At 42.6% G+C, this 13,482-nt stretch overlaps 1 protein-coding gene across 5 annotated transcripts in view; it reads left to right on the top strand.

Moving 5' to 3' along the window:
* Window positions 1-13,482, top strand: part of LOC109427393 (neuroglian) — a 119,186-nt gene that overhangs the window by 2,858 nt on the left and 102,846 nt on the right. For all 5 annotated transcript variants that reach the window (XM_062845006.1, XM_062845007.1, XM_062845010.1 and 2 more), the window contains exon 2: window positions 11,750-11,876. In XM_062845006.1, the coding sequence (XP_062700990.1) occupies window positions 11,750-11,876 (127 nt within the window). The remainder of the gene's footprint in view (window positions 1-11,749; window positions 11,877-13,482) is intronic.

The following is a 13,482-nucleotide window of genomic DNA, read 5'->3' as shown; positions in this document are numbered from 1 at the left end:
ATAATATCGACAGCCGAAGAGTTGGAACTTGAAATGTACTAACCCTAGCCAAGAAGGGTAAACTGGCTGGCACACTACTAGTCAACGCAATGAGGCATGCCGTATGAAGCTTGAGATCCTAGGACTACGCAAAGTTTGTTGGCCAAATTTCGGAGAACGCAGATTGGGATCGGATTAAATTCCGCTATAAAATCTGACCTACCCTGCAAACATCGTGCTGCAAACATTCCGAAGAGGGGCATGGCAGCGTGTAGAAGATCAACTGAGTGTCATCAAGGACGCCTTAATCGCCACCGACAAGTACAATGTGGGTGAGCTAACCACAATGGATCACAAATGACACCTAGCTATAGGAAGATAAAGGAGCAATAGAAACGTTAAAACCACGATGGAGCGAGCGAAATCACAAGAAGCCTAATCCGTAGCCCGCCGTTAGTGTTATGGCTCCTTAGAAAGAAGTGAAACGCTGGGAAAGTTTGTAGTGGAATTCAGCAGTACTTGCAATGCTGAGTTTTCAGCTTCGAGTACAGAGTAGACTTTGTAGTCTTTCAATTGCTCCGTACGGCTGTAACTCCATAGAGGATTTGGAGAAGGGTTTCTAGAGTGCATATGAATAAACTGGGCTGCAAAATTGAGCCGATAAGGAGTGTCGTTGACACGGTAAAGGCTGGGTATGCTGCGTAATTCAAATCCCATTGTGATCCAATAGCCTTTGCTCAGCAATTCCTATCCTTACCTTCGTGTGGTACCGGCTGGAAACTACGAGCAACCTTAGGGAAGATCGGGTAACCAAACCCGGTGGGAACTTTGTTCGTACTTAGGCTGACAGGGAAGGCGGGTTTGCTTCTGAAAACCTGAGCGTCTTTTCTTCAGGAGGAGCGTCTCACAACAGCGTCTGATCTCCATGTTAGGGGTGATTGATCAACGTCCGAGTGCTAGGGAAGAACTCTAAGCTCAACTGTGCACTATGGTCCTCCGGAAAGTACGGGGTTGATGTCAGGCTCTACGAGCCAGCCGTAAAAAAACCATTGTAACGGAAAATCAGCAACAGAATAATACGAACCGAGACTAACAGTGAGTGACACTGGTGGCAAGATGACGTTTGTGTGAACTGCAAGGCATCGCAAGTAACAAAAAGTACCCTTAATTCAGTACGAAAAATCACCAAACTTCGATGAATCACTAATCCAAGCCGTCGTGGTAGTTGTCTCGATTAAGTGCACAGTGTTCCGCCACGATTTTCACTATTATCGACAATTTGTTGTGACCTGTCGAAGCCAGTCAAGCATCAACCATTTTTGAGTGCTGGGTTTATTGTGTGACCTGTTTTGCTGCCCGTTAAAGAATCAAGATGTCCGAGGAAGACCTGAGCGCTATGAGACTCAGAAGCAACTCTGTTTCACAGCAGCGGAATGGCGGCACTTCTGACATGTCAGTGTCCGAACTAGCGAAACTGGTCAAATCGCAGTTTGCCTCGTTCCAGAGGAGTACGAAGGATGACATACAGAAGATGGGGGACAAACTATCATCACAGATCACTCAACTACGCTCTGATCTTACTTCGGACATAGACAAGCTTCGGGAAGAGACTAACAAAACTGTTAGTGAGCTTGTTTCATCTGTCGAAGGGACAAAAACCGAAGTAACGCACATGGTGGATAGATCTACAAAACGAAATGATCTAATCATCAGTGGGGTTCCGTATACACAAGGAGAGAATCTGATCAGCTATATTCGAGCATGGAGTCGTCTTCTGGGTTACGCTGAGAATGGGATCCCGCTTGTTGATGTACGCCGGTTATCGAAGCCTGGAGCGAATGTGGGAGCGGCACCTATTATATTGCTCCAATTTGCGTTCAACACCCAGAGAAATGAGTTCTACTCTCGCTATCTAAGGTCCCGGAATCTCTCTTTATCGCAAATCGGCTTTTCGGTGAACAAGAGAGTATACGTCAATGAGAACCTATCACCTTACGCAAGAGAAATTCGCACCAAGGCTCTGCAGCTGAAAAGGAATGGTAAAATCCAGTCAGTGTACTCGAGGGATGGCATCGTATACGTAAAACCGACCAATAGAGGAGGAGAGAGAGCTGTATCGTTAGCGAATGATCTGGAGCTGTTATGCGACAATGAATAACCCTATCCAATAAGTTTTTCTCAATCCTTTCTCTCCTTTCCTTATACCTCCATGCCTCCTTTACCTGAAAGTCAAATTTCGTTGATACCTATCCTATAAAGCTTTTCTACTTCCTTCCAATCCATTCCTAGAGTTTTCCCGTCAATCCTCTCCTAAAAGTAATTAAATCTACAACTCTACTGGATGCCACAATACAAGAAGGCGAGGACGTGCATGGATAACGATGGGCTCGAAAGTGATGCAGCGACTACGTTTGATTCATTTTATGTTTTCCTCAGTGTTGCTAGTTTTTTTGGTGGTTTTAATTTGTTTTAATTCTTTAATTCTAATGTATTTTAAACTTTTTGTTTTTGTGATAAATTGTGTAAAATGAATGTATTTGTGAATATTGTTAGTAGTTTTTTAGTTAGTATAGTGCTCAAAATGTTTTTCCTTCTTTTGGTTTTGGCCCTGGTTTTCGATAATGGATAATCCTAACGCTTTCGACATCTCCACGAATTGGTGTACCCCTGGAATTGTAATGAAATCCGCGTTGTTCCCTGGAAAACTTTCTATTTGTTCTATAAATAGCCAGAGTATATGCGCACGCAGATTAGCAAAACTGGATGAACTGCGTAGAATAACTGCCGTATCAAATGTTGACGTTATATGCATTAGCGAAACTTGGCTCAATGATAAAACTGATGACAGTGTTGTTATGCTCAATGGTTATCAGATGATTAGATGTGATAGAGTTGGACGCTTAGGAGGAGGTGTGATGATATACATTAAAAATGGTTTAAAGTATACTGTGATTGAAGCAACCTGTGATAACATTGCCCGTACTGAATTTATTTTAATAGAACTCATGCTAGTCAATTTTAAATTACTTTTAGGAGCAGTTTATAACCCCCCAGATGTTGATTGTACTTCAGTGTTAGATTATTTACTTCTTAAATACGGTAGTTTTTATGACCAATTGCATTTCTTAGGTGATTTCAACACAAACTTGCTAGAAAATTCAGTTAAAGCTATGCGACTACGAGAAGTGCTTGCTGAACATCAACTTCACAGTATTGGAAATGAACCAACATACTTCCATAGTACTGGCTCTTCACAACTGGATCTTCATCTAACAAACAGTGTTTCAGAAGTATTGCGATTCAATCAGGTTGAAGCTCCAGTGTTCTCGAATCACGATATTATTTTCACATCACTGAACTTTGACACAATGCATGTAGATAATGTTATCTCCTATCGTGATTACAATAGAATTAATTCTGAGCAATTGAGAAATGATATTGAGTCCTTTGATTGACTCGATTTCTACCGTATTGATAGTCCGGATATTTTAACAGATATGCTTAATAATCATTTAGAGTTTCTTCTTGAACGGCATGTTCCATTTAAAACCGTACCGATGCGAAAAAAGTATAATCCATGGTTCAATAGTAATATCAGCAGAGCGATGGTTGATCGTGATTTAGCTTTTAAGCAGTGGAAGATCACAAATGATGCCACGTGTCATGACTTGTTCAAGCGACTACAGAATAAAGTTAATTTTCTAATTCGTAAAGCTAAGGAAACTTACTACGGAGAACAACTAAACTCAGGTTTATCGTCGACCGTGTTGTGGAAAAAGTTAAGAGAAATGAATCTTTCAAAAACGGTGTCGGAGAACAACAGTAATTTCACTGCAGATGAGATGAACGATTACTTTTCTAAAAATTTTACAAATCCTAACGAGGCATCTCGATACAGCATTGGTTCGATGCGCAATTCCTTTTGTTTTAATGAAATTAATCATGTTGATGTTATCAATTCATTGCATGAAATTAAATCGAATGCAGTTGGGCTAGATAATATTCCACTTAAATTTATCAAAATGATTTCTCCTCTAATAATAAACCAAGTCGTTCATTTGTTCAATGCGATCATAAAATCTAGCGTGTATCCATCTGCATGGAAAAAGACTAAAATTATTCCTATCAAAAAGAAAGCATCAATTAATTCGTTAAATAACTTACGCCCAATAAGCATACTTTGCGCACTATCGAAGGTCTTTGAAAAAATTATCAAGAAACAGATAAGCAGCTATATAAATGAATATGATTTGCTTTCGAATTTGCAATCTGGGTACCGGGCAAAACACTGCTGTAAAACTGCAATGCTCAAAGTGTTTGATGATATTGCCATCATATTAGACCAAGGCAAACCGGTGTTGCTAATCCTCTTGGATTTTTCGAAAGCCTTTGACACTGTTTCTCACAGTATTATGTGCAGAAAGTTATATCAAAGTTATGGTTTTTCTTTTTCAGCAGTGAATCTCATCAAATCGTATTTAGAAAATAGGTTTCAAACGGTTTTTAATAATGGCATATATTCCAATTTCTTGCCTACCACATCAGGGGTACCTCAGGGGTCTATATTGGGACCTATACTATTTTCATTGTATATCAACGATCTCCCCACGGTATTGAAACACTGTCACATTCACATTTTTGCGGATGATGTACAAATATATCTTGAGCACTCTGAAGCTTCCGCTTGGAAAATCAATGAGGATCTAGATGCTATATCCAAATGGGCAACACAAAATAAACTTACACTAAATGCAAGTAAATCACATGCTATGTTTATCAGTACTGTTAACTCTAACTATATAAAACCTGAAATAAAACTAAACAATGTTCTTCTTAAATATGTAGAATCTGCAATGAGCCTGGGTGTCAATATCAGATCTAATTTTGAATGGGACTCATTTATCTTAAATCAATGTGGTAAAATATATGCAAAATTGCGAACATTCCAGTTAAGTGCTTCGTACCTCAAATCAGAGATAAAACTGAAACTTTTCAAAAGCCTTATTTTGCCTCATTTTATTGGATGCGATCTATGGCTTATGCAAACATCTGCAAGAGTTTTACAAAAAATGCGTGTCGCACTTAATTCGTGTGTACGTTTTGTTTATGGTCTCGATAGAATTTCCCATGTATCCCATTTACAGCATCGTCTTTTGGGCTGTACTTTTGATAACTTCTGCAAAATAAGATGTTGTCTATTTATGTTTAACCTTGTAAACAATAAAATGCCTGGCTATTTATATGAAAAACTGATTGCTTTCCGAGGAAGTCGTTCAAGAAAATTCGTGATTCCACGTCATCGCACGGCTAAATATGGGGATTCATTTTTCGTGAGAGGTGTCGCATTCTGGAATTCTTTACGTAATGACATAACCGTAATTGAATCTAGTGGGCAAGCAACCTTTAGAAGGAGAGTATTTGAGCACTATGAAAGTAATAACCGATAATTAGTTATACATATATTGATGTTGTTAATTGCCAAAATCATATCAAATCATATACTTAACGTCAAATCCACCATTTTCGAAACATGTAACATAATAAGATGTATGTCTTGAGTTACGGAATTGAATAAATAATAATAATAATAATAATAATAACGGCAACGACCCCAGCGAACAAAAAGGACTTGCGATTGGAAACTCGGTACGTGGAACTGCTGATCTCTCAACTTCACTGGGAGCACCCGCATACTCGCCGATCTACTGAAGGACCGCGGGTTCGGCTTTGTAGCGCTGCAGGAGGTGTGTTGGACAGGTTCCATGGTGTGAGAAGTAATCATACCATCTCCCAGAGCTGCGGCAACACACGTGAGCTGGGAACAGCTTTCATCGTGATGGGTGATATGCAGAGGCGCGTGATCGGTTGGTGGCCGATCGACGAAAGAATGTGCAGGTTGAGGATCAAGGGCCGATTCTTCAACTTCAGCATAATAAACGTGCACAGCCCACACTCCGGAAGTACTGATGATGACAAGGACGCATATTACGCGCAGCTCGAACGCGAGTACAACCGCTGCCCAAGCCACGACGTCAAGATCATCATAGGAGATTTGAACGCTCAGGTAGGCCAGGAGGAGGAATTCAGACCGACGATTGGAAAGTTCAGCGCCCACCAGCAGACGAACGAAAACGGCCTAGGGTAGAAGCTTCAGTTTTGGCCAGTCCGGAGTTTTGGCCATAGTGCGGTATTGAGCCTGTTGCGATCTAAATCGGCGTAAATTAAATTTTTACTAGTAGATCCTAGTACAATATGATGATTACAGCTGTGAAAACCACACATTTTGATTAAAAACTGGAAGAAAAAAATATATTTCCTTAAAAAATCTGCTCCCATATATCTATTTTGGCCAGAGTGCTTCTAATTTGGCCACTCCCATAAGAAATACACGTGATTGACCAAAATAGAAACCAAACTTAAGAATATGGCCAAAACTGCGGCAGAGCTTCTATTTTGGCCAGTGCCACTTTTAATACAAAAATCAAGTATTGGCTTGATTTTCGCATTTTTCCTTCAAAATATAGATTGAAACCTTTCATTTGACGCATTGGTTGTTTTCATAGGATTATTGGTTATTTTTATAAAAATTATTTCCCTTAGACTGGCCAAAACCGGTGCCCGCACCCTACGACTCATTAATTTCGCCGTCTCCCAAATTATGGCCATACGTAGCACCTTTTTCCAACACAGCCTCCTTTATCGTTACACCTGCAGATCACCACGGTAGACAGAATCTCAAATCGACTACGTTGATTGACGGACGTCACTTCTCTGATATTTTCGATGTCAGGACCTATCGTGGCGCCAACATCGACTCCGACCCACGGGGCTGCTCACTCAAAAATATTTACATTTATTAAAGAATTATAAATATATTTATGCAAATATATTTTATAGCAATGCCAGAAAATTTCTGGCACTGAACTGAAACAGATCTTAGCAAACATTGGCATGTCCTGATTTTTCCTGCCTGTCATAAGTGTCATATTAAAATACAACAACCTTTATTTACAAAATCATTCAGCAAGTTTGAATGCGTATTCTGCACATTTTTCATTGCCTAATCCTCACTTTTTTATTTCAGTACATAGAAGAAGGAATTGGGTTCATGCAGAAGTGTTCCGAGATAGACGCCAGGACAAAGTTTTCTCCCAGTACCAGATGATGAAACGATCCTTACTTTGGAACGAAGATTCCGCTTGGTGGAAATTCATTAACATTAACTTATGTATGCACTCTCTGAATAAAATCATGTATGGGATGAAACTAGTCTAAGGGAGGAATCTGCGAAGCTTTCTGCCTGGTACTGGATGTAATTGGTATACACACTCATTCTTGTTTTCGATCGAATCCACTTTCGAACGTAAATCGTTCGCATTCCCGTTTGAGCCAGCAAAATTAAATGCGATACGGATTCGAACGAATCAAATCGTTCGAAAGTGGATACGTCCGTAAACAAGAATTAGGGTGATAGGGATTGAGTTGCTGGGTGGTTAGAACTACTATTTTAAACGTCTGTATTTCCAACTCTCGCTGTGGTTGACCATCTAAAATGTATTGTTTTAGTCAGTTCTAGAGAGCATACAACCGGTTGGGCAAGGAACCTGCAAGGTTCAACAGCTCTTGAACGTAAACGCACAATAATCGTCATACTGAGCTCTCTCAGCACTGGATTTACTGTGGGATTTACCCGTGGATTTATTAATCTGTTAACCCTGGTGGTTTTGGAGATGAACCAGCCTCGGGCTGAAAATCTCCCTAATAAAGCTAATAATAATAACCCTGGTGGTGTCAACGAGATACCCTCCCCCTTCTTTGGATGAATTCTTGTTTGGGACCACTTTCCCACTACTCGGGTGTCGAAGGTTGCCCGGCCAAAGACCATTCCCCAACAAAGATCTTTTACGATTATAGAGAGGACCGTATTTTAATCCCGTGTTCGCATCACATTTCATTCGTTTCGGATGATTTACAACTAGTTACAGAAGAAAAAACTTATATGACAGCCAAATAAATAGTTTTGTTGATGTTAAGGATCAAGATTGCTGAGATCCAATTTTTAGTTCAAGGATTTATTTTATAGCATAGCATTGTTGCCATAAAATTAAATATATTTATCATAGTTAATAGAAATATTAAATATTATTATGTAAGTGATCAGCCCCGTGCTCCGACCACTATCTGGTGATGGTCAAACTGCGCCCAAAAGACTGCGTCATCAACAATGTACGGTACCGGCGACCGCCACGGTACAACTGTTCACGGTACAACTAGAGCGACTGAAACAAACGGATGTCGCCTCAGCATACGCGCAGAATCTCGAAGCAGCGTTGCCAGGCGAGGGCGAGCTCGGTGAGGCCCCACTAGAGGACTGCTGCAGTACAGTGAAGCAGCCATCAATGACGCAGCCGAGAGTACCCGTGGAACGGAATCGACGGAATGAATGGTTCGACGAAGAGTGCAGAACGGTTTTGGAGGAGAAGAACGCAGCGAGAGCGGTAATGCTGCAGTAAGGGACCCGAAAGAAACCTTAGAAACAGAAGCGGAAACAAAATACTCTTTCGCAAGAAAAAGCGCTGCCTGGAAGAAGTGGAGTGCGAAGGAATGGAACTGCTGTGCCGTTCCCAAGAAATACGGAAGTTCTATCAAAAGTTCAACGCAACGGCTTCGTGCCGCGAGCCGAAATATGCAGGGATAAGGACGGAGGCCTCTTGACGGACGGACGTGAAGTGATCGATAGCGGCGTGAAAGCGGCACTTCGATCAGCAACTAAATGGCGTGTAGAACGTAGGCACGGGAGACCACGGCAAAGGAGGAAACGACGACACCAGTGCAGCGGAGGACAGAAATGAACTTCCCACGCCGAGGGAAGTTAAGGATGCCATTCATCAGCTCAAAACCAACAAAGCAGCTGGTAAGGATGGCATCGCAACTGAACTCATCAAGATGGGCCCAGACAAGTTGGCCACCTGTCTGCAACGGCTAATAGTCAGGATCTGGGAAACCGAACAGCTACCGGAGGAATAGATGGAAGGGGTAACCTGCCTCATTCACAAGAAAGGCGACCATTTGGAATGTGGAACTACAGGGCGATAACTATTTTGAATGCTGCCTACAAAGTGCTATCCTAGATCATCCTCCGTCGTCTAAAACGTATGAGTTCACGAGATGTTATCAAGCCGGCTTCATCGACAGCCGGTCGACAACGGACCAGATCTACACCGTAGGTAAATCCTCCAGAAATGCCGTGAATACCAGGTCCCAACGCATCACCTGTTCATCGACTTCAAAGCGGCATACGACTGTATCGACCGCACAAAATCATGGACAAAAGCGGCTTACCTGGAAAGCTGACTAGACTAATTAAAGCAATGATGGACGGTGTGCAAAACTGCGTACGAGTTTCGGGTGAACTATCCAATTCATTCGAATCTCGCCAGGGACTGCTCTTCAACATGGCTCTGGAAGGTGGTGCGACGAGTCGGGCTCAACAGCCAGGGAACGATTTTCATAAAATCCGGTCAATTTGTTTGCTTTGTTTTGCGCACGACATGCACATTATCGCCAGAACATTTGGAACGGTGGCAGAGCTGTACACTAGCGTGGGACACAAAAAGACATTTTACTCCTGTACACTTTTTGAGTTCCATTTCGGTCCCATATCAACTGCGCAAAATTTCAGATCGAACGGAGAAACTATATTTTAGCGCCAGCCATTTTAAGTTTTCATACGATTTAGTATAGGGAAAATCACTTTTTCAAAGAAAAATCGTCACAGGTTGCCCCTTAACCCCTAAAAATAAATCGATGAATGATTTCTGTTTGAAATTTTACGAGGAACCAACCCTCCGAAGACTGCAAAGCGATCTGAGGCATGTGAAAAAAATTATTGACTGAAAACCGAATGGCATGCAAACGCTGTTTAACATGTAAGGAATAACAATAAATAATAAAATCTCGTTATTTTATCGATCGGGTGAGGCCTAATAACTTTTTCCTCGAACGTCGCATTGATTTGCTGTCTTCAGAGGACTGATTTCTAGTGAAGTTTTTTACAGAAGCCATTCGTCGACTTATTTTTAGGGATCTAGGGGTGACTCCTAGCGATTTTTTTTGCAGGAGTAATAGTAAATCGTATGAAAAACTAAGAATGGCGGGCGCTAAAATATAGTTTTTCCGATCGATCTGAAATTTTGCACAGTTGATATGGGACCAAAGTAGAACTCAAAAAGTATACAGGAACTTGTGTTTTTCTATTTTTTGTATTTTCCCATATAAACCGTGTACCAGGCTACTGTACACCCTCCTGAAACGCGAAGCTGCAAAGGTCGGACCGGTGGTCAATGCCTCAAAAACAAAGTACATGCTGGTAGGCGGAACCGAACACGACCGGATCCGTCTGGGTAGTAATGTTACGATAGACAGGAAAACCTTCGAGGTGGTTGAGGAATTCGTCTACCTCGGATCCTTACTGACGGCTGACAACAATGTGGGTCCTGAAAGTCGAAGACGCACCATCAGCGGAAGTCGGGCCTACTACGGGTTCCAGAAGAAGCTGCGGTCTAATAAGATTCATCCACGCACCAAATGCACCATGGACAAAACGCTAATAAGATCGGTGGTCCTATACAGACACGAAACATGCACCATGCTCGAAGAGGACCTGCAAGCACTCGGAGTTTTCGAGCGACGCGTGCTGTGGACGATCTTCGGCAGTGTGCATGAGAACGGTGTGTGGCGGAGAAGGATGAACCATGAGTTCGCTGCACTTTACGGTGAACCCAGCATCCTGAAGGTGACAAATACCGGAAGGATACGGTGGGCAACGGCCCATATAGCCGAGGCGGTAGACGCACGGGTATTCAGCATGACCATGCTGAGGGTGACGGGTTCGATTCCCGGTCGCTCCAAGATCTTTTCGTAAAGGAAATTTCCTTGACTTCCTTGGGCATAACGTATCTTCGTGCCTGCCACACGATATACACATGCAAAATGGTCATTGGCAGAGGAAGCTCTCAGTGGAAGTGCTCATAGAACACTAAGCTGAGAAGCAGGCTTTGTCCCAGGAGGACGTTACTCCAAGAAGAGGAGAGGAGGACGGTGGGCAAGGCATGTTGCTAGAATGCCGGATAGCAACCCTGCAAAGCTGGGCGGACCAGGTGGAGCGTGATCTAGCGAGCATTGGGCGCGATCGAGGATGGAGAGCGGCAGCCACAAATCGAGTATTGTGGCGTACTATTGTTGATTATGTCTTGTCTTAACCCTTATGTGGCCGACAGGGTACCCGGGTACCCAGCACCCATTTAAAATACACGGTGTAGAAAAAAGCAAAAAGTTTGTCGGACACATAACGGTTAACCGTTGAACAAATAAATGTGTGTATGTATGTACTTCCATGCCGTTTTCAAGATCCCGATGGTCGCAGTTAGTTCAATGTAATCGGATGACTCGCGTTCTCAAACTCGTTTCAACATTGCACTTTGAAGAGAACGATTCTAGACTCTACATTGAAACCCATTGAAGATATGGCAAGTGGCAACATCTGCATTGCTGCAAAGTCATCAATCAAAGCACTATCCTCTCTTGACGCAAGCAAAATTTCAATAATCCAATGTTCACACCATCATCACCATCTTCCGGCTGTCTCTATCTCTCTCTCTGTCAGATGATGTCAGACGTCCTTCAGTACACCACGCCACCTAACCAAACCAAACCAAAGCTAATGCAATTCTCATATTTGTCTGTTTCTTCTTCTCTTCCCCTCGTACAGTCCACTCACCACCCCGCATCATCAAACAGCCACCAACGGACGAGATGCTGTTCCAGGTGGCGCAACCAGGCGAAAACGACAAACCCTTCGTCATCGAGTGCGAAGCGGAAGGCGAACCATCTCCGAAGTAAGTACCACTTTTAGTTCTGGGAACAATCCTTACCTACTACAGTAGTAGTGGAGTAGTTCAGCAAGTGGCAGTGGTGTCGATACCCCGGTGATAATTGGATCTAGGACCTTTCGTTGTGCCTGCAGCAGCACTACTATAGACTCTTTAAATTATATGTGGAGCGGCACTGCTGCCGGTCGCCTTCAATTGCTGGTTTGAGTGTCAATTGAATTTGGATCTCGGGTGGCTTTTCACGGATGATGGGAGCTCACCACCGCCCTCCGTTGCCTGGCCACCTCGGACCAGGAGCCAGGAACATGATCGAAATTTAATTTAATTAAAATGGGATTCCAACCCGCAAACGAATGGCGTCTGCATCGTCGTCCCGGTCTCCGTCGTTATTGCGTTGATCTTATTAGAAAATGATGCTGCAGCAACAGTCAGTTAGTTATACTGATTACTGAAATGATATGGCCGACCTTGTTGCAGGATGCTCTCAAAAAGGTTCCAGGGTTTTACAGGGGATATAAAGGCGTTACAAAACCAAGGGTGTTTTTTTTCTGAAGAGTTCTAAGGTAAGTTCTAAGTAGTTTTTGGAGGTTTCAAGAAGCTTCCAGGGATGTTTCAGCGGAGTTTCAAGGCGTCATGTCACGTCGTTTCAGAACCTTCTGAAAACCCCTGACACCTACAAATGCCCCCTGAAATAGCCCTGAAACGTCCCAGAAACCTAAAAACACCTGTCTGAATCCTCTGTAACCTCTTTGACATCCCCATGATGCCCCATGGAACCCCCTGCAATGCTCTGGAAATCCACTGGAACACCCTGTAATCCCCTGGCTTGTAATTGAAGCGCTTTGAAACACCCTGAAACCCGCTGGTACGCTCCTGGAATCTTCGGGAACCTCCTTTCTAGCATTTCTAGAATTTCCGAGAAAAATTCTCCAGAATTTCCGAGAAAAATTCTTCAGAAAATCCGAGCGAGATTCTCCAGAATTTCCGAGGGAAATTCTCCAGAATTTCCGAGGGAAATTCTCTAGAATTTCTGAGGGAAATTCTCCAGAATTTCCGAGGGAAATTCTCCAGAATTTCCGAGGGAAATTCTCTAGAATTTCTGGGGGAAATTCTCCAGAATTTCTGAGGGAAATTCTCCAGAATTTCTGAGGGAAATTCTCCAGAATTTCTGAGGAAAATTCTCCAGAATTTCTGAGGGGGGAATCTCCAGAATTTCCAGGGGAAATTCTCCAGAATTTCCAGGGAAAATTCTCCAGAATTTCCAGGGGAAATTCTCCAGAATTTCCAGGGGAAATTCTCCAGAATTTCCAGGGGAAATTCTCCAGAATTTCCAGGGGAAATTCTCCAGAATTTCCAGGGGAAATTCTCCAGAATTTCCAGGGGAAATTCTCCAGAATTTCCAGGGGAAATTCTCCAGAATTTCCAGGGGAATTCTCTAGAATTTCTGAGGGAAATTCTCCAGAATTTCTGAGGGAAATTCTCCAGAATTTCTGAGGGAAATTCTCCAGAATTTCTGAGAGAAATTCTCCAGAATTTCTGAGGGAAATTCTCCAGAATTTCTGAGGAAAATTCTCCAGAGTTTCCAGGGGAAATTCTCCAGAATTTCTGAGGG

This window comes from Aedes albopictus, chromosome 1 (assembly GCF_035046485.1).
Source record: "Aedes albopictus strain Foshan chromosome 1, AalbF5, whole genome shotgun sequence".
Lineage (NCBI taxonomy): Eukaryota > Metazoa > Arthropoda > Insecta > Diptera > Culicidae > Aedes > Aedes albopictus.
The sequence above is the reverse complement of the archived record's forward strand: the minus strand, read 5'-3'. Positions and strand labels throughout refer to the sequence as shown.